General features: G+C 52.8%; 1 protein-coding gene and 1 pseudogene across 1 annotated transcript; both read right to left on the bottom strand.

Annotated features, from left to right (window-relative positions):
* Positions 1-4,016: 4,016 nt before the first annotated feature.
* LOC139274003 (histone H2A-like) lies at positions 4,017-4,465 on the bottom strand (annotated as a pseudogene).
* A 3,924-nt stretch (positions 4,466-8,389) lies between these two features.
* LOC139274002 (histone H2B 5-like) lies at positions 8,390-8,743 on the bottom strand. Its single transcript, XM_070891064.1, has one exon. It carries the CDS (start codon positions 8,741-8,743, stop codon positions 8,390-8,392), a length of 354 nt encoding a protein of 117 aa, XP_070747165.1.
* Positions 8,744-21,407: the final 12,664 nt, after the last annotated feature.

Genomic DNA, 21,407 nt, shown 5'->3' with positions numbered 1-21,407 from the left:
AGTGAATAGTAATGGTCGATTTCCATTGGTGGAGGAGTGTATTACGAGGGGGCATAGTTTGAGGGGGGTCTTCTTTACGCAGAGGGTTGTGGGAAATGGAACTCGCTGCCTGGAAGAGTGGTGGATGCAGAAACCCTCACCACTTTTAAGAGATGGTTGGATGGGCACTTAAAGTGCCCTAACCTGCAGGGTTACAGACCTAGAGCTGGTAATTGGGATTAGACTGGATGACCTTTTGTTGGATAGCGCAGATATAATGGTAAGTACTGCAGGGAATAGAATATGGCCAGGGTGATCTCCTGGACTAGTTTCGATTGCTTCGATGGGTCGGAGAGGAATTTTCCCAGATTTTTTCTCCATAAATTGGCGTGGGTTTTTATCTGGTTTTTACCTCTCCCAGGAGATCACATGGCTCTGGTTCGGGTGGAGTGCAGAATGTTTCAGTATAAGGAGTATCGCAGTTGTGTGAGGTGGACTGGTTGGGCTGGGTGCTCTTTGCCTTTCCGTCATTGTTCATAGGTTTATATATAACCTTTAGGGCTATTGACCAAGAGCCCTGCAGCTCTTTGTCGGCCGGTGTGGACACGATGGGCCAGAATGGCCTCCTTCTACTCCGTAAATTTCTGTGATTCTAAATACATGGGACGCGACACCTTCTGCACAAGATAAAAGTTCACGGGCTTGGGGGTAATATAGTAGCATGGATAGAGGATTGGCTAACTAACAAAAAACAGGGAGTCAGGATAAATGGTTCATTCCCGGGTTGGCAATCAGTAACACGTAGGGTACCACAGGGATCAGTGCTGGGACCCCAACTATTTACAATCTACAGTGATTGTGACCATTTTTTAAAAAGAGACAAGTCGGACTGCAGCAACTAGAGGGGAATCTCCCTGCTATCAGCTACTGGGAAAGTTGTTGCTCGAGTTCTCCTCAATCGTCTTCTCCTTGTGGCTGAGGAGCTCCTCCCGAAATCACAATGCGGATTTCTTCCCCTACGGGGCACAACAGACATGATCTGTGCAGCGTGATAGTTGCAGGAAAAATGCAGGGTGCAGCGCCAGCCCTTATACATGGCCTTTTTCGATCTTACAAAGGCCTTTGACGCTGTCAACCATGAGGGTCTATGGAGCGTCCTCCTCCATTTCGGATCCCGCAAAAGTTTGTCAACATCCTTCGCCTGCTTCATGATGACATGCAGGCCGTGATCCTTACCAACGGATCCATTACAGACCCAATCTGCGTCCGGACCGGGGTCAAACAGGGCTGCATTATCGCTCCAACCCTCTTCTCAATCTTCCTCGCTGCCATGCTCCACCTCACAATCAACAAGCCTCCCGCTGGAGTGGAATTAAACTACAGAATCAGTGGGAAGCTGTTTAACCTAAACCACCTCCACGGCAGGTCCAAGATCACCCCAACCTCTGTCGTTGAGCTGCAGTATGCGGACGATGCCTGCGTCTGTGCACACTCAGAGGCTGAACTCCAGGACATAGTCAATGTATTCACTGAGGCATATAAAAGCCTGGGCCTTACGCTTAACATCCAAAAGACAAAGGTCCTCCACCAGCCTGTCACCGCCGCACTGCACTGCCCTCCAATCATCAAGATCCACGGCATGGCCCTGGACAACGTGGACCATTTCCCATATCTCGAGAGCCTCTTATCAACAAAGGCAGGCACTGATGCGGAGATTCAGCATCGCCTCCAGTGCGCCAGTGCAGCCTTTGGCCGTCTGAGGAAAAGAGTGTTTGAAGACCAGTCCCTCAACCTACCACCAAACTCATGGTCATAAGGGTTGCAGTAATACCCGCCCTCCTGTATGGATCTGATGATGTATAGAAGGCACCTCCAGTCGCTGGAGATATATCACCAACGATGTCTCCGTAAGATCCTGCAAATCCCCTGGGAGGACAGGCACACCAACATCAGTGTCCTCGACCAGGCTAACAGCCCCAGTATTGTAGCACTGACCACACTCGATCAGCTTCGCTGGGAAGGCCACATAGTACGCATGCCACAGCCTGGAACTTGCAAGCGATATGTGGAATAAGACGAAATAAATTAAAACGTGTTGACAAATCTTTGACTAATGGTGAATTTATTAACATAATCCGCTATTTTATAAAATTCTTGGCGGGGTTTTTGAATAAAAAATTCGTTATTCTGACTGTTAGAGACAGTAATTTCAGCTCTACTTTCATTAGTGGGTTAAGCAGACTGTAATTGGTTATCGGAAAAGACCAATGAAATGCACCACAAAGCGACCAATCACAAGTTCGCTCCCTACATTCCTCCTTTGGCTCGTTTACCATGAAGGAGCTCCACATAAAGCATTTGCTTCGGGAGTCTCGTATCTGGCATGTGAACTCTGTGGCCTGCCTAACGGAGCTGATCGAGTATAGTCAGTGCTTCAATACTGGGGATGTCAGCCTGGTCGAGGACACTGATGTTGGTGCACCTGTCCTCCCAGGGGATTTGCAGGATCTTACAGAGGCATCATTGGTGATATATCTCCAGCGACTTGAGGTGGCTTCGAAACATCGTCCATGCCTCAGATCCGTACAGAAGGGCGGGTATTACTACAGCCCTGTAGACCATGAGCTTGGTGGTAGATTTGTGGGCCCAAGCTCAGCCCAAGCAAGTTAACTATTCACAGTGACTGTTTTTAATCGGAGGGAAAGTGTCTCTGCATCATGCTTATATTCTGATTACTGAACACAGTATCTGTCCCACTTAAGAGCCGCAAATTAGTCTGTAAATAGAACGCTTATGGTGTGGGTAGTGTGGAGCATAGCTGCCTTCCAAGCAGTTGACCCGGGTTTGATTCCCGGCCATCGCAACTGATGTAATTTTACTATCCCTGTCAGGTCAGAAATGATTTATATGAGCTTGTAATAGCAGCATTTTATAACGAAGAATAATTGTCAATGAAATTAATGTTGACGAAAATCATTCATTTGCGTCTCCCATAGCTTTAAAAAGGACTTTGAACCAATAAATGAATACTCAGTCAGAAACGTTGGGCCCATCAACCGCTCATTCCCTTTATACTCGGTTCTTAACATCTCTTTATATTCGGCTCACACAGCGTGTTCACTGAAGGCGAGTCTCACGTTCAGGTTCCGTCTGTTTTATATTTCTCTGAAGTCGGTCTCTCTCTATATTGATTCACTGATCAGAATATTCGCTAACAGCAAACCTGCGGCAGTTTGGTGATCTAGCTTTCTACTTGTCCGACAGAGAGTGACTGGGTTATAACCGAGATCAGGAAACGCCCAGCTTCATTGCAGAGATTTAATATATTAAACTAGATCTGGGATAATTATGATCCATAGATCCAACAATAACTGTAATCCATAGAACATTGCTGAGGCCACACCTGGAGTATTGTGTGCAGTTTTGGTCTCCTAACTTGAGGAAGGACATTCTTGCTATTGAGGGAGTGCAGGGAAGGTTCACCAGACTGATTCCCGGAATGGCGGGACTGACATCTCAAGAAAGACTGGATCAACTGGACTTGTATTCACTGGAGTTCAGAAGAATGAGAGGGGATCTCATAGAAACATTTAAAATTCTGACGGGTTTAGACAGGGTAGATGCAGGAAGAATGTTCCCAATGTTGGGGAAGTCCAGAACCAGGGGTCACAGTCTAAGGATAAGGGGTAAGCCATTTAGGACTGAGATGAGGAGAAACTTCTTCACCCAGAGAGTGGTGAACCTGTGGAATTCTCTACCACAGAAAGTTGTTGAGGCCAATTCACTGAATATATTCAAAAAGGAATTAGATGTAGTCCTTACTACTAGGGGGATCAAGGGGTATGGCGAGAAAGCAGGAATGGGGTACTGAAGTCGCATGTTCAGCCATGAACTCATTGAATGGCGGTGAAGGCTAGAAGGGACGAATGGCCTACTCCTGCACCTATTTTCTATGTTTCTATTCACCTGCACTTTCACAGAAACTGTGGGTGGCTCTGAAAAGAGTCTTTGGTTTATTAGATTATATCCTGTCCGCTTTACTTGCTCTTGGACACACTGGTGGTTTTCTTAGGCAGCAGCACAGCCTGGATATTAGGCAGCACACCGCTCTGAGTGATGGCCACCTTTCCCAGCAACTTGTTGAGCTCCTGGTCGTTGCAGATGTCCAGCTGCAGGTGTCCAGCTGCAGGTGTCTGGGGATGATGCGGGTCTTCTTGTTGCCATGGGCCGCGTTGCCGGCCAGCTCCAGGATTTCAGCTGTCAGATACTCGAGCACAGCAGCCATGTAGACCGGGGCTCCGGCACCCACACGCTCAGCGTAGTTCCCCTTCCGCAGGAGCCTGTGAACACGGCCCACAGGGAACTGCAGTCCGGCCCAGGAGGATCGAAATTTGGCCTTGGCCTGAGGTTTACCGCTGGTTTTTCCGCTTCTAGACGTTTCCAAAATCCACACGTTCGGCGAAAGAATGAGAAACTCCTCCCACATCTGCCTTCCTTATACCTTCTGTAGGAATGCAGGGAGCAAACTTGTAAAAGGACAAAAGGTGTTAAAAAAACAAGCCTGAAGGCTTTGTGTCTTAATGCAAGGAGTATCTGTAATAAGGTGGATGAATTAACTGTGCAAATAGATGTTAACAAATATGATGTGATTGGGATTACAGAGACGTGGCTCCAGGATGATCAGGGCTGGAAACTCAACATCCAGGGGTATTCAACATGCAGGAAGGATAGAATAAAAGGAAAAGGAGGTGGGGTAGTATTACTGGTTAAGGAGGAGATTAATGCAACAGTTAGGAAGGACATGAGCTTGGATGATGTGGAATCTATATGGGTAGAGCTGCAGAACACCAAAGGGCAAAAAACTTCAGTGGGAGTTCTGCACAGACCTCCAAACAGTAGTAGTGATGTTGGGGAGGGCATCAAACAGAAAATTAGGGGTGCATGCAATAAAGGTGCAGCAGTTATAATGGTTGACTTTAATATGCACATAGCTTGGGCTAACCAAACTGGAAGCAATACGGTGGAGGAGGATTTCCTGGAGTGCATAAGGGATGGTTTTCTAGACCAATATGTCGAGGAACCAACGAGGGGGGAGGCCATCTTAGACTGGGTGTTGTGTAATGAGAGAGGATTAATTAGCAATCTCGTTGTCCGAGGCCCCTTGGGGAAGAGTGACCATAATATGGTGGAATTCTGCATTAGGATGGAGAATGAAATAGTTAATTCAGAGACCATGGTCCAAAACTTAAAGAAGGCTAACTTTGAAGGTATGCGGCGTGAATTGGCTAGGATAGATTGGCGAATGATACTTAAGGGGTTGACTGTGGATGGGCAATGGCAGACATTTAGAGACCGCATGGATGAACGACAACAATTGTACATTCCTGTCTGGCGTAAAAATAAAAAAGGGAAGGTGGCTCAACCATGGCTATCAAGGGAAATCAGGGATAGTATTAAAGCCAAGGAAGTGGCATACAAATTGGCCAGAAATAGCAGCGAACCCGGGGACTGGGAGAAATTTAGAACTCAGCAGAGAAGGACAAAGGGTTTGATTAGGGCAGGGAAAATGGAGTACGAGAAGAAGCTTGCAGGGAACATTAAGACGGATTGCAAAAGTTTCTATAGATATGTAAAGAGAAAAAGGTTAGTAAAGACAAACATAGGTCCCCTGCAGTCAGAATCAGGGGAAGTCATAACGGGGAACAAAGAAATGGCGGACCAATTGAACAAGTACTTTGGTTCGGTATTCACTAAGGAGGACACAAGCAACCTTCCGGATATAAAAGGGGTCAGAGGGTCTAGCAATGAGGAACAACTGAGCAAAATCCTTATTAGTCGGGAAATTGTGTTGGGGAAATTGATGGGATTGAAAGCCGATAAATCCCCAGGGCCTGATGGACTGCATCCCAGAGTAGTTAAGGAGGTGGCCTTGGAAATAGCGGATGCATTGACAGTCATTTTCCAACATTCCATTGACTCTGGATCAGTTCCTATTGAGTGGAGGGTAGCCAATGTAACCCCACTTTTTAAAAAAGGAGGGAGAGAGAAAACAGGGAATTAGAGACCGGTCAGCCTGACATCGGTAGTGGGTAAAATGATGGAATCAATTATTAAGGATGTTATAGCAGCGCATTTGGAAAGAGGTGACATGATAGGTCCAAGTCAGCATGGATTTGTGAAAGGGAAATCATGCTTGACAAATCTTCTGGAATTTTTTGAGGATGTTTCCAGTAGAGTGGACAAGGGAGAACCAGTTGATGTGGTATATTTGGACTTTCAGAAGGTTTTCGACAAGGTCTCACACAAGAGATTAATGTGCAAAGTTAAAGCACATGGGATTGGGGGTAGTGTGCTGACATGGATTGAGAACTGGTTGTGAGACAGGAAGCAAAGAGTAGGAGTAAATGGGTACTTTTCAGAATGGCAGGCAGTGACGAGTGGGGTACCGCAAGGTCTGTGCTGTGGCCCCAGCTGTTTACATTGCACATTAATGATTTAGACGAGGGGATTAAATGTAGTATCTCCAAATTTGCGGATGACACTAAGTTGGGTGGCAGTGTGAGCTGCGAGGAGGATGCTATGAGGCTGCAGAGTGACTTGGATAGGTGAGGTGAGTGGGCAAATGCATGGCAGATGAAGTATAATATGGATAAATGTGAGGTTATCCACTTTGGTGGTAAAAACAGAGAGACAGACTATTATCTGAATGGTGACAGATTAGGAAAAGGGGAGGTGCAACAAGACTTGGGTGTCATGGTACATCAGTCATTGAAGGTTGGCATGCAGGTACAGCAGGCGGTTAAGAAAGCAAATGTCATGTTGGCCTTCATAGCGAGGGGATTTGAGTGCAGGGGCAGGGAGGTGTTGCTACAGTTGTACAGGGCCTTGGTGAGGCCACACCTGGAGTATTGTGTACAGTTTTGGTCTCCTAACCGGAGGAAGGACATTCTTGCTATTGAGGGAGTGCAGCGAAGGTTCACCAGACTGATTCCCGGGATGGCGGGACTGACCTATCAAGAAAAACTGGATCAACTGGGCTTGTATTCACTGGAGTTCAGAAGAATGAGAGGGGACCTCATAGAAGCATTTAAAATTCTGATGAGTTTAGACAGGTAAGATGCAGGAAGAATGTTCCCAATGTTGGGGAAGTCCAGAACCAGGGGTCACAGTCTAAGGATAAGCGGTAAGCCATTTAGGACTGAGATGAAGAGAAACTTCTTCACCCGGAGAGTGGTGAACCTGTGGAATTCTCTACCACAGAAAGTTGTTGAGGCCAATTCACTAAATATATTCAAAAAGGAGTTAGATGAGGTCCTTACTACTCGGGGGATCAAGGGGTATGGCGAGAAAGCAGGAATGGGGTACTGAAGTTGCATGTTCAGCCATGAACTCATTGAATGGCGGTGCAGGCTAGAAGGGCCGAATGGCCTAATCCTGCACCTATTTTCTATGTTTCTATGTCTATGTGATTGGTCGCTCTGTGGTGAATTTCATTGGTCATTTCTGATGACCAATCGCAGCCTGTTTAGCCCGCCAATGAAACCTAGGCGGAAATGATTGTTCTCAACAGTCAGTCCTCGAACGATTTAGAAATTCAAACATCCCGTCAATATTTGTTAAAATTGCGGATTATGTTTGTAACTTTACTATTAGCCAAATATTTCCAAACACTTTTTGTTTCCTTTTATGTTAATCAATATTTCACTTGCAAATTCCAGGCTGTTACAATCAGGATGAAATTTGGGTACTGTTTCAATCTCTCTGTAATAGGCGGGTATCAATCCTCACTGATTCTGTAATGGGACACATTCCAACTCAATCTTGGTAAAAGTGAGCGTTCATAGATTATTGATCGATGCTGCACAGAGGCGGGAGTGAGCCCAGAACTGGGAGTCCCTCTGTGAAAAGAGAAGAGGGACAGAGAGTTCAAACTGTCCCCGGTTCTGGTCTCTGTAAGAACTCCCATTCTGGGTTGTTACACTGCGGGGAGTGTCGGGTTAATAAACGGATTGAGCCGCAACAGAAATTGAAAAATAAACTTGAAAAGGGCTTGCGAGAGAGAATGTGTGATTGAAACCTGAGTCTCAGCCCCTAAACAAGCTCTTAATTCGGCCGGCGGTGTAAATGAACGGGTCTGAGAGCAAAGGGAAACAGCGAGCAGGGACCGTGTTTGTAGTTTGTGGGCGGGAAATTCCAGCGACACTGAGGTTGAACCGGACAGTGAAGCTGCTTATCGGAGAATTCAAAACTAAATCTACAGCTGGAAGTGCAAAGGTTCGCACACACTTGTTCAGGAAATAATTAGTGATTTGAGGCTAAAGGGTGATGCGTTTGTTCAGCTCTTTCAGAAAGGTTGTGGGTGGCTCTTAAAAGAGCCGTTGTGTTTGATCTCTCAGGACAGCGCGCAGTTTCACTTGCAGCTGGTGAACTTGGTCACCGCCTTTGTCCTTTCCGACACGGCGTGCTTGGCCAGCTCCCCGGGCAGCAGCAGGCGCACGGCGGTCTGGATCTCCCGGGAGCTGATGGTGCGGAGCTTGTTGTAATGGTCCAGGCGGGAAGCCTCACCGCCGATGCGCTCCAAAATACCGTTCACAACCGAGTTCATGATGCCCATGGCCCTGGAGAAGATGTCGGTATCGGGGTGAACCTGCTTCATCACTTTGTAGATGTTGAAGTAACTCTCCTTCCTCGACCTTCTGCGCTTCTTGCTGCCCTTCGGTGATGTTTTCTTGATTAGGTTCTTGGCGGTAACTTTACTTTCCATCAGACATCATGTCGTTCAGTCCGGCGCAGATTTGAGGAAACTCTGCTCCGAGCCCACATTATATGAGCAGCACCACACTCTGCCCACAGCCCTATGCTAATGAGGGGTGAGTGAAGGCAATGAATGTGATTGGTTCATTGGCCGCCATGTCAATATCTATTGTTCTGTATCTCTATGATTGGCTGTTTAAAAAAACCAATCAGATTTGTTGCTCGCCACAATCACAAATTCTTGAATGACGTCATCAAGAGTGATCATAATATGGTAGAATTCTTTATTAAGATGAATAGTGACACAGTTAATTCAGAGACTAGAGTCCTGAACTTGGGGAAAGGTAACTTCGATGGTATGAAGGGAATTGGCTTGAATAGACTGGCGAGTGATACTTAAAGGGTTGACGGTGGATAGGAAATGGCAAACATTTAAAGATCACATGGATGAACTTCAGCAATTGTACATCCCTGTCTGGAGTAAAAATAAAACGGGGAAGGTGGCTCCACTATGGCTAACAAGGGAAATTAAGGATAGTGTTAAATCCAAGGAAGAGGTCTATAAATTAGCCAGAAAAAGCAGCAAACCTGAGGATTGAGAGAATTTTGTAATACAGCAGGGGAAGACAAAGGGCTTAATTTGGAGGGGGAAAATAAATTATGAGAGGAAGTTTGCTGTGAACATAAAAACTGACTGCAAAAGCTTCTATAGATATGTGAAGAGAAAAAGATTAATGAAAACAAACGTAGTCCCTTGCAGTCAGATTCAGGTGAATTTATAATGGCGAACAAAGAAATGGCGGAGCAGTTAAACAAATACTTTAGTTCTGTCTTCACGAAGGAAGACACAAATAACCTTCCAGAAATACTATAACATGTTCAACAGACATTAACCGGTTTATAACTGAGATCGACTGAGGATCACCTGGTCAGGACACTCCCAGCTTATCAACTGTAGGGATTTAATATTAAGCAGAGAAATAGAGACTTGGATTTATATTGCGCCTTTCACGACCATCGGACTTCTGAATGTGCTTCGCAGCCAATGAAGTACTTTTTGAAATGGAGACACTTTAGTCATGTTGGAAAGGCGGCAGCCATTTCACGCACAGCAAGCTCCCACAAACAGCATTGTGATAAAGACCAGATAAGCTCTTGTATTATGGTGATCGAGGAGTAAGTATTGGCCAGGACACCGCGGATAACTGACCTGCTCGTCTTTAAAATAGTGGCCGTGGGATCTATTCCATCCACCTGAAAGAGCTGAAGGGGCTTCGGTTTAAAGTCTCTTCCTATAGATTGCACCTCCAACAGTGCAGCACTCTTGCATCACTGCACTGGATTGGGACTTGAACCCACAACCTTCTGAATCAGAAGCGAGTGTGCTACCCGCTGAAGCACAGGTGGTAAGATTGTGATCAATAGATCAGTTTATTCAGTCAGTACGCAGCCCTTTCATATAATAGAAATATAGGAACATAGAAATTTACAGCACAGAAGCAGGCCATTTCAGTCCATCGTGTCCGCACCGGCCGACAAAAAGCTGCATGGCCCTTGGTCAGCAGCCCTAAAGGTTATATTTAAACCTTTGAACAATGACAGAAAGGCAAAGAGCACTCAGCCCAACCAGTCCGCTTCACACAACTGCGACACACCTTATACTGAAACATTCTACATTCGACACCAACCAGAGCCATGTGATCTCCTGGGAGAGGCAAAAACCGATAAAAAAAAAACCCAGGCCAATTTAGGGAGAAAAAAATCTGAAAATTCCTCTCCGACCCATCCAGGTGATTGAAATGAGTCCAGGAGATCACCCTGGCCGTATTCTATTCCCTGCAGTACTTACCATTATAGCTGCACCGTCCAACAAAAGGTCATCCAGTCTAATCCCAGTTACCAGCTCTAGGTTTGTAACCCTGCAGGTTATGGCACTTCAAGTGCCTATCCAACCATCTCTTAAAAGTGGTGAGGGTTTCTGCATCCACCACTCTTCTAGGCTGCGAGTTCCAGATCCCCACAACCCTCTGTGTAAAGAACCACCCCCCACCCCCCCCAAAACCCTCCTAAACCTTCCACCAACTCACGCTAAAACAATGCCCCTCGTACCCCTCCACCAATGGAAATAGACCCTTACTATCCACTATGTCCAGGCTCCTGAATATTTTGTTCACCTCAATGAGGTTTCCTCTCAACCTCCTCTGTTCCAATGAGAATAACCCAGCCTATCCAATCTGTTCTCATAACTAAGATTCTCCATTCCAGGCAGCATCCAAGTAAATCTCCGCTGCACCCTCTCTAGTGCAATCATGTCCTTCCTGTAATACGGTGACCAGAACTGCACACAGTACTCCAGCTGTTGCCTAACTAAAGTATTATACAACTTAACCCTAACCTCCCTGCTATTATATTCTATGCCTTGGCCAATAAAGGCAAGCATTACATATGTCTTCTTAACCACCTTATACCTGGCCTGCTACTTTCAGGGATCTGTGGACAAGCACTCCAAGGTCCCTTTGTCATCTACACTATTAAGTGGACTACCGCTTAATGTGTATACCCATTCCATATTAGCCCTCCCAAAGTCCATCACCTCACACTTCTCTGAATTAAATTCCATTTGCCATTGCTCTGCCCACCTGACCAGTAGATTGATATCCTCCTGCAGCCCATGACTTTCCTCTTCATTATCAACCATCCAGCCAATTTTAGTGTCATCAGCAAACTTCTTAATCATACTCCCTATACTCAAATCCAAATCATTAATATATACCACAAAAAGCAAGGGACCCAGTACTGAGCCCTGCAGAATCACACTGGAAACATCCTTCCAGTCACAAAAACATCCATCAATCATTACCCTTTGCTTCCTACCTCCAAGCCAATTTTGGATCCAACTTGCCACTTTGCCCTGTATCCCATGGTATTAACATTCATAACGAGTCTACCATTTGGGACTTTATCAAAAGCCTTGCTAAAGTCCAGATATACTACATCGTACGCACAACCCTCATCGACCCTCTTGGTTACCTCCTCAAATAATTGAATCATGTTAGTCAAACACGAAGTTCCCTTAAAAAATCCGGGGTGACTGTTCCCAATTAATCCTTGCCTTTCTAAATGCAGATTTATCCTGTTTTTCAGGATTTTTCCAATAATTTCCCCACCGCTCAGGTTAGCCTGACAGACCTGTAATTACTCAGCCTATCCCTTTCTCACTTCTTAAACAAGGGTACTATATTGTGGGTGGCTCTCTAAAGAACCCATGTGTTGTTAGATTAAATCTTGTTCACTTTACTTGCTCTTGCTGGGCCCAGCATTGGATTTCTTTGTCAGAAGCACCACCTGGATTTTTGACTGTTCAGCCATGATCATATTGAATTGTGGAGCAGAATTTCCAGAAGGCATTTGATAAGGTGCCACATAAGAGGTTATGGCACAAGATAAAAGCTCACGGGGTTGGGGGTAATATATTAGCATGGATAGAGGATTGGCCAACTAACAGAAAACAGAGAGTCGGGATAAATGGGTCATTTTACGGCAGGCAAACAGTAACTAGTGGGGTGCCGCACGGATCAGTGGTGGGGCCTCAACTATCTACAATCTATATTAATGACTTGGATGAAAGGACTGAGTGTAATGTAGCCAAGTTTGCTGATGATACAAAGATGGGTGCAGAAGCAAATTGTGAGGAGGACACAAGAAATCTGCAAAGGGATAAGTGAGTGGGCAAATTTCTGGCAGATGAAGTATAATGTGGGAAAATGTGAGGTTATCCACTGTGGCAGAAAAAAATAGTAAAGCAAATTATTATTTAAATGAAGCAAAATTGCAAAACGCTGCAGTACAAAGCGACCTGGGGGTCCTTGAGCATGAAACACAACAAATTAGTGTGCAGGTACAGCAAGTAATCAGGAAAGCAAATGGAACGTTGGCCTTTATTGCAAGGGCGGTAGAGTATAACAGCAGAGAATTCCTGCTACAACTGTACAGGGTATTAGTGAGGCCACATCTGGAGTACTGCGTACAGTTTTGGTCTCCATCTGGGTCAGTCACGGACAGGGGAGGGTGGAGGGATGGTCTGCTTCAGTCTGAGACAGGGGAGGATGAGGGGGGTCTGGGTCAGTCTGGGACAGGGGAGGATGAGGGGTGGGGTCTGGGTCAGTCTGGGACATGGGAGGGTGAGGGTGTCTGGGTCAATCTGGGACAGGGGAGGGTGAGGGGGGCCTGGGTCAGTCTGGGACAGGGGAGGGTGAGGGGTGGTCTCGGTGAGTCTGGGACAGTGGAGGGTGAGGGGGTCTGGGTCAGTCTGGAACAGGGGAGGGTGAGGGGTCTGGGACAGTCTAGAGCAGGGGAGGGTGAGGGGGTTCTGGGTCAGTCTGGGACAGGGGAGGGTGAGTGGGAATTGGGTCAGTCTGGGACAGGGGAGGGTGAGGGTGGTCTGGGTCAGTCTGGGACAGGGGAGGGTGAGGAGGGTCTGGGACAGGGGAGGGTGAGGGGGCTTTGGGTCAGTCTGGGACAGGGGAGTGTGAGGGAGGTCTGCGTCAGTCTGGGACAGGGGAGGGTGAGGGAGGTCTGGGTCAGTCTGGGACAGGGGAGGCGGGGTGTGGGTCAGTCTGGGACAGGGGAGGGAGAGGGGGGGGTGGGTTAGTCTGTGACAGGGGACGGTGAGTGGGGGTCTGGGTCAGTCTGTGACAGGGGAGGATGAAGGGGGTTCTGGGTCAGTCTGGGACAGGGGAGGGTGAGGTGGGGTCTGGGTCAGGCTGGGACAGGGGAAGGTGAGGGGGGTCTGGGTCAGTCTGGGACAGAGGAGGGTGATGGGTGTCTGGGTCAGTCCGGGACAGGGGAGGGTGAGGGGAGTCTGGGACAGTCTGGGACAGGGGAGGGTGAGGGGGGGTCTGGGTCAGTCTGGGACACGGGAGGGTGAGGCGTGTCTGGGTCAGTCCGGGACAGGAAGGGGTGAGGGGGGTCTGGTTCAGTCTGGGACAAGGGAGGGTGAGGGGGGTCTGATTCAGTCTGCGACAGGGGAGGATGAAGGGGGTCTGGGTCAGTCTGGGACAAGGGAGGGTGAGGGGGGTCTGAGTCAGTCTATGATTGGGGAGGGTGAGGGGGTTCCGGGTCAGTCTGGGACAGGGGCGGGTGAGGGGGGGTCTGGGTCAGTCTGGGACAGGGGAGGGTAAGGGGGATCTGGGTCAGGAGAGTGTGAGGGGGCGTCTGGGTCAGTCTGGGACAGGGGAGGGTGAGGGGGGTCTGGGTCAGTCTGGAAAGGGGAGTGTGAGGGGGGGGACGAGGTCAGTCTGGGACAGGGGAGGGAGAGCAGGGTTCTGGGTCAATCTGGGCCAGCGGGGGGTGAGGGGTGTCTGGGTCAGGCGAGGGTCAGGGGGTCTGGGTCAGTCTGGGACAGGGAAGGTTGAGGGGGGGGGGTCTGTTTCATTCTGGGACAGGGGAGGGTGAGGGGGATCTGGGTCAGTCTGGGACAGGGGAGGGTGAGGGGGATCTGGGTCAGTCTGGGACAGGGGAGGCTGAGGGGGGTCTGGGTCAGTCTGGGACAGGGGAGGCTGAGGGGGGTTTGGGTCAGTCTGGGACAGAGGAGGGTGACGAGGTGTCTCGGTCAGTCTGGGACAGGGTTGGGTGAACGGTGTCTGGTTCATTCAGGGTCCAAGGGAGGGTGAGGGGGGTCTGGGTCAGGAGAGGGTGAGGGTGGTCTGGGACAAGCGAGGGTGAGGGGGGTCTGGGTCAGTCTGGGACAGGGGAGGGTGAGGTGGGTCTGGGTCAGTCTGGGACAGGGGAGGGTGAGGGGGGTCTGGGTCAGTCTGGGACAGCGGAATGTGAGGGGGGGTCTGGTACAGGGGAGAGTAAGGGGGGGGTCTGCATCAGTCTGGGACAGGGGAGGGTGAGGGTGGTCTGGGTCAGTCTGGGACAGGGGAGGGTGAGGGGGATCTAGGTCAGTCTGGAACAGGCGAGGGTGAGGGGGTCTGGGTCAGTCTGGAACAGGGGAGGGTGAGGTGGTCTGGAACTGTCTGGGGCAGGGGAGGGTGAGGGGGGTCTGGGTCAGTCTGCAACAAGGGAGGGTGAGGGGTCTGGGTCAGTCTGGGACAAGGGAGGGTGAGGGGTGGTCGGGTTCAGTATGGGACAGGAGAGTGTGAGGTGGGGTCTGGGTCAGTCTGGGACAGGGGAAGGTGAGGGGGAGGGGGGGTGGTCAGTCTGGGACAGGGGAGGGTGAGGGGGGTCTGGGTCAGTCTGGGACAGGGGAGGGGGAGGGGTATCTGCGTGAGTCTGGGACAGGGGAGGGTGAGGGGGTCTGGGTCAGTCTGCAACAAGGGAGGGTGACGGGTGGTCTGGGTTAGTCTGGGACAGGGGAGGGTGAGTGCGGGTTCTGGGTCAGTCTGGGACAGGGGAGGGTGAGAGGGTTTCTTGGTCAGTCTGGGACAGGGGAGGGTGAGGGGGTGGGGGTCAGTCTGCAACAAGGGAGGGTGAGGGGGGGTCTGGGACAGTCTGGGACAGGGGAGGGTGAGGGGGGATCTGGTTCAGTCTGGGACAGGGGAGGGTGACGGGGTCTGAGTCAGTCTGGAACAGGGGAGGGTGAGGGGTGTCTGGGACAGGGGAGTGTGAGAGGGGTCGGGATCAGTCTGGGACAGGGGAGGGTGAGGGGTGGTCTCGGTGAGTCTGGGACAGTGGAGGGTGAGGGGGTCTGGGTCAGTCTGGAACAGGGGAGGGTGAGGGGGTCTGAGACAGTCTAGAGCAGGGGAGGGTGAGGGGGTTCTGGGTCAGTCTGGGACAGGGGAGGGTGAGGGTGGTCTGGGTCAGTCTGGGACAGGGGAGGGTGAGGAGGGTCTGGGACAGGGGAGGGTGAGGGGGCTTTGGGTCAGTCTGGGACAGGGGAGTGTGAGGGAGGTCTGCGTCAGTCTAGGACAGGGGAGGATGAGGGAGGTCTGCGTCAGTCTAGGACAGGGGAGGATGAGGGAGGTCTGGGTCAGTCTGGGACAGGGGAGGCGGGGTCTGGGTCAGGGGAGGGAGAGGGGAGGGGTGGATCAGTCTGTGACAGGGGACGGTGAGTGGGGGTCTGGGTCAGTCTGTGACAGGGGAGGATGAGGGTGGTTCTGGGTCAGTCTGTGACAGGGGAGGATGAGGTGGGGTCTGGGTCAGTCTGGGACAGGGGAAGGTGAGGGGGGTCTGGGTCAGTCTGGGACAGAGGAGGGTGAGGGAGGGGTCTGGGTCAGTCTGGGACAGGGGAGGGTGAGGGAGGGGTCTGGTTCATACTGAGATAGGGGAGGGTGAGGCGTGTCTGGGGCAGTCCGAGACAGGAAGTGGTGAGGGGGGTCTGATTCAGTCTGCGACAGGGGAGTGTGAGGGGGGTCTGGGTCAGTCTGGGACAAGGGAGGGTGAGGGGGGTCTGAGTCAGTCTATGATTGGGGAGGGTGAGGGGGTTCTGGGTCAGTTTGGGACAGGGGCGGGTGAAGGGGGGTCTGGGTCAGTCTGGGACAGGGGAGGGTAAGGGGTTCTGGGTCAGTCTGGGACAGGAGAGTGTGAGGGGGGTCGGGATCAGTCTGGGACAGGGGAGGGTGAGGGGTGGTCTCGGTGAGTCTGGGACAGTGGAGGGTGAGGGGGTCTGGGTCAGTCTGGAACAGGGGAGGGTGAGGGGGTCTGAGACAGTCTAGAGCAGGGGAGGGTGAGGGGGTTCTGGGTCAGTCTGGGACAGGGGAGGGTGAGTGGAGTCTGGGTCAGTCTGGGACAGGGGAGGGCGAGGGTGGTCTGGGTCAGTCTGGGACAGGGGAGGGTGAGGAGGGTCTGGGACAGGGGAGGGTGAGGGGGCTTTGGGTCAGTCTGGGACAGGGGAGTGTGAGGGAGGTCTGCGTCAGTCTAGGACAGGGGAGGGTGAGGGAGGTCTGGGTCAGTCTGGGACAGGGGAGGCGGGGTCTGGGTCAGTCTGGGACAGGGGAGGGAGAAGGGAGGGGTGGGTCAGTCTGTGACAGGGGACGGTGAGTGGGGGTCTGGGTCAGTCTGTGACAGGGGAGGATGAGGGTGGTTCTGGGTCAGTCTGTGACAGGGGAGGATGAGGTGGGGTCTGGGTCAGTCTGGGACAGGGGAAGGTGAGGGGGGTCTGGGTCAGTCTGGGACAGAGGAGGGTGATGGGTGTCTGGGTCAGTCCGGGACAGGAAAGAGTGAGGGGGGTCTCGGTCAGTCTGGGACAAGGGAGGGTGAGAGGGGGTCTGGGTCAGTCTGGGACAAGGGAGGGTGTCGGGTGTCTGAGTCAGTCTGCGACAGGGGAGGGTGAGGGAGGGGTCTGGGTCAGTCTGGGACAGGGGAGGGTGAGGGAGGGGTCTGGTTCATACTGAGATAGGGGAGGGTGAGGCGTGTCTGGGGCAGTCCGAGACAGGAAGTGGTGAGGGGGGTCTGATTCAGTCTGCGACAGGGGAGTGTGAGGGGGGTCTGGGTCAGTCTGGGACAAGGGAGGGTGAGGGGGGTCTGAGTCAGTCTATGATTGGGGAGGGTGAGGGGGTTCTGGGTCAGTTTGGGACAGGGGCGGGTGAAGGGGGGTCTGGGTCAGTCTGGGACAGGGGAGGGTAAGGGGTTCTGGGTCAGTCTGGGACAGGAGAGTGTGAGTGGGCGTCTGCGTCAGTCTGGGACAGGTGAGGGTGAGGGGGGTCTGGGTCAGTCTGGAAAGGGGAGTGTGAGGGGGGTCTGGGTCAGTCTGGGACAAGGGAGGGTGAGGGGGGTCTGAGTCAGTCTATGATTGGGGAGGGAGAGCAGGGTTCTGGGTCAGTCTGGGCCAGCGGGGGGTGAGGGATGTCTGGGTCAGGCGAGGGTCAGGGGGTCTGGGTCAGTCTGGGACAGGGAAGGTTGAGGCGGGGGGGGTCTGGTTCATTCTGGGACAGGGGAGGGTGAGGGGCATCTGGGTCAGTCTGGGACAGGGGAGGCTGAGGGGGGTCTGGGTCAGTCTGGGACAGGGGAGGGTGAGGGGGGTCTGGGTCAGTCTGGGACAGGGGAGGGTGAGGGGGGGTCTGGGTCAGACTTGGACAGGGGAGGGTGAGGGGGGTCTGGGTCAGTCTGGGACAGGGGAGGCTGAGGGGGGTCTGGGTCAGTCTGGGACAGGGGAGGCTGAGGGGGGTCTGGGTCAGTCTGGGACAGAGGAGGGTGACGAGGTGTCTGGGTCAGTCTGGGACAGGGATGGGCGAGCGGTGTCTGGTTCATTCTGGGACAAGGGAGAGTGAGGGGGGTCTGGGTCAGGAGAGGGTGAGGGTGGTCTGGGACAAGGGAGGGTGAGGGGGGTCTGGGTCAGTCTGGGACAGGGGAGGGTGAGGTGGGTCTGGGTCAGTCTGGGACAGGGGAGGGTGAGGTGGGTCTGGGTCAGTCTGGGACAGCGGAATGTGAGGGGGGGTCTGGTACAGGGGAGGGTAAGGGGGGGGTGGGTCTGCATCAGTCTGGGACAGGGGAGGGTGAGGGTGGTCTGGGTCAGTCTGGGACAGGGGAGGGTGAGGGGGATCTTGGTCAGTCTGGAACAGGCGAGTGTGGAAAGTATTTTTATCTAAGCTGATACCATACGGTATTTGTGTACCTTTTTATTAAAATGGAGTCCTGGCCCTTCCAGAACTTTCTGCATTTTAGCAGTCAGCTTGCATAAACAGCTAAACCTGCTGTGAGATGGCTGATGGCCATCAGACAGCTAGGAGACAAGTCATGCTGAGACAAGTAACCCCCATGGTGCTCTCCTATTGTCTACACTACAGGAGTTCCATGTCACCCCACCCTTATCTTCTAGCCATTATCTCTTTCCGAGACCTCATCCATTTGATTCAAACAGATAAACTGACCAGGAAATTGAAACAATCCTGACACAATACAAGACAGGTGATAGCCCATTACCTATGACTCATGGAGTAATGGCCGTTTGGCTTTCTGATAACCCTGACCAAAGGAAATATCTGGACACCATGTCAGGACCAGGATATAGTAATTAACTCTTTATCTGTATTCACTGACTGTGAGACAGAGCAATACATAGGGAGAGGCCAGAACTTTGGTTTTACTGTATAAATATCTTGTTAAACTGAACCATTTCGGAGGTGTTCACTTAGCCCTTGACTGAGTGAAACCTACCCCTTGCGAGCAAGTAAATTAAAAAGGAACCTTCTACCGGAGCTGTAAGTGTCGGAGTCATTCTTTTCGGAGGTCAAGATTTCGACACGAGGGTGAGGGGGTCTGGGTCAGTCTGGAACAGGGGAGGGTGAATTGGTCTTGATCAGTCTGGGGCAGGGGAGGGTGAAGGGGTTCTGGGTCAGTCTGGGACAGGAGAGGGTGAGGGGGGTCTGGGTCAGTCTGGGACAGGGGAGGATGAGGGGGATCTAGGTCAGGGGGTCTGGTTCAGTCTGGGACAGGGGAGGGCGAGTGGGGTGGCGGGGGTGTGGGTCAGTCTGGGACAGGGGAGGGTGAGTGCGGGTTCTGGGTCAGTCTGAATCAGGGAAGGGTGAGGGGGGTTTGGGTCAGTCTGGGACAGGGGAGGGTGAGGGGGGGTTCAGTCTGGGACAGGGGAGGGTGAGGGGGTCTGGATCAGTCTGGGGCAGGGGAGTGTGAAGGGGTTCTGGGTCAGTTTGGGACAGGGGCAGGTGAGGGGTGTCTGGATCAGGCGAGGGTGAGGGGGTGTGGTTCAGTCTGGGACAGGGGAGGGTGAGGTGTGTCTGGGTCAGTCTGGGACAGGGGAGGGTGAAGGGAGTCTGGGTCAGTCTGGGACAGGGGAGGGTGAGGGGGGTCTGGGTCAGTCGGGGACAGGGGAGGGTGAGGCGGGTTTAGGTCAGTCTGGGACAGGGGAGGGTGAGGGGGGTCTGGGTCAGTCTGGAACAGGGGAGGGTGAGGGGGGTCTCGGTCAGTCTGAGACAGGGGAGGGTGACGGGGGTCTGGGACAGGGGAGGATGAGGGGGATCTGTATCAGTCTGGGACAGGGGAAGGTGAAAGGGTTCTGGTGCAGGAGAGGGTAAGGGGGCTTTAGGTCAGTCTGGAACAGGGGAGGGTGAGGGGGTCTGGGTCAGTCTCGGGCAGGGGAGAGTGAGGGGGGTCTGGTTCTTACTGGGACAGGGGAAGGTGATTGGGGTCTGGGTCAGGCTGGGACAGGGGAGGATGAGGTGTGTCTCGGTCAGTCTGGGACAGGGGAGGGTGAGGGGGGTCTGCGTCAGTCTGGGACAGGGGAGGGTGAGGGGGGTCTGGATCAGTCTGGGACAGGGGAGGGTGAGGGGGATCTAGGTCAGGGGGTCTGGTTCAGTCTGGGACAGGGGAGGGCGAGTGGGGTGGCGGGGGTGTGGGTCAGTCTGGAACAGGGGAGGGTGAGGGGGGTTTGGGTCAGTCTGGGACAGGGGAGGGTGAGGGAGTTCTGGGTCAGTCTGGGACAGCGGAGGGTGAGGGGGTCCGGGTCAGTCTGGGACAGGGGAGGGTGAGGGGGGTCTGGGTCAGTCTGGGACAAGGGAGGGTGAGGGGGTCTGGGTCAGTCTGCAACAAGGGAGGGTGAGGGGTCTGGGTCAGTCTGGGACAAGGGAGGGTGAGGGGGGGTCGGGGTCAGTATGGGACAGGAGAGTGTGAGGTGGGGTCTGGGTCAGTCTGGGACAGGGGAAGGAGAGTGTGAGGTGGGGTCTGGGTCAGTCTGGGACAGGGGAAGGTGAGGGGGAGGGGGGTGGGTCAGTCTGGGACAGGGGAGGGTGAGGGGGGTCTGGGTCAGTCTGGGACAGGGGAGGGTGAGGGGTGTCTGCGTGAGTCAGGGACAGGGGAGGGGGAGGGTGAGGGGGGGTTTGGGTCAGTCTGGGACAGGTGAAGGTGAGGGGAGGGGGGGTCAGTCTGGGACAGGGGAAGGTGAGGCTAGGGGGGGGTCAGTCTGGGACAGGGGAGGGTGAGGGGGGTCTGGGTCAGTCTGCAACAAGGGAGGGTGAGGGGTGGTCTGGGACAGGGGAGTGTGAGGGGTGGTCTGGGTCAGTCTGGGACAGGGGAGGGTGAGTGCGGGTTCTGGGTCAGTCTGGGACAGGGGAGGGTGAGGGGGGTTCTTGGTCAGTCTGGGACTGGGGATGGTGAGGGGGTGGGGTCAGTCTGCAACAAGGGAGGGTGAGGGGGGTCTGGGACAGTCTGGGACAGGGGAGGGTGAGGTGGGGTCTGGGTCAGTCTGGGACAGGGGAAGGTGAGGGGGGGGGTCAGTATGGGACAGGGGAGGGTGAGGGGGGTCTGGGTCAGTCTGCAACAAGGGAGGGTGAGGAGTGATCTGGGTCAGTCTGGGACAGGGGAGTGTGAGGGGTGGTCTGGGTCAGTCTGGGACAGGGGAGGGTGAGTGCAGGTTCTGGGTCCGTCTGGGACAGGGGATGGTGAGGGGGTGGGGGTCAGTCTGCAACAAGGGAGGGTGAGGGGGGGTCTGGGACAGGGGAGTGTGAGCGGTGGTCTGGGTCAGTCTGGGACAGGGGAGTGTGAGTGCGGGTTCTGGGTCAGTCTGGGACAGGGGATGGTGAGGGGGTGGGGGTCAGTCTGCAACAAGGGAGGGTGAGGGGGGATCTGGGACAGGGGAGTGTGAGCGGTGGTCTGGGTCAGTCTGGGACAGGGGAGTGTGAGTTCGGGTTCTGGGTCAGTCTGGGACAGGGGAGGGAGAGTGGGTTGTGGGTCAGTCTGGGACAGGGGAAGGCGAGAGGGGGTCTGGGTCAGTCTGGGAC

The sequence above is a fragment of the Pristiophorus japonicus genome, chromosome 9 (assembly GCF_044704955.1).
Source record: "Pristiophorus japonicus isolate sPriJap1 chromosome 9, sPriJap1.hap1, whole genome shotgun sequence".
Classification (NCBI taxonomy): Eukaryota; Metazoa; Chordata; class Chondrichthyes; family Pristiophoridae; genus Pristiophorus; species Pristiophorus japonicus.
Note: the sequence above shows the minus strand (reverse complement) of the source record. Positions and strands in the feature narration are given on the sequence as shown.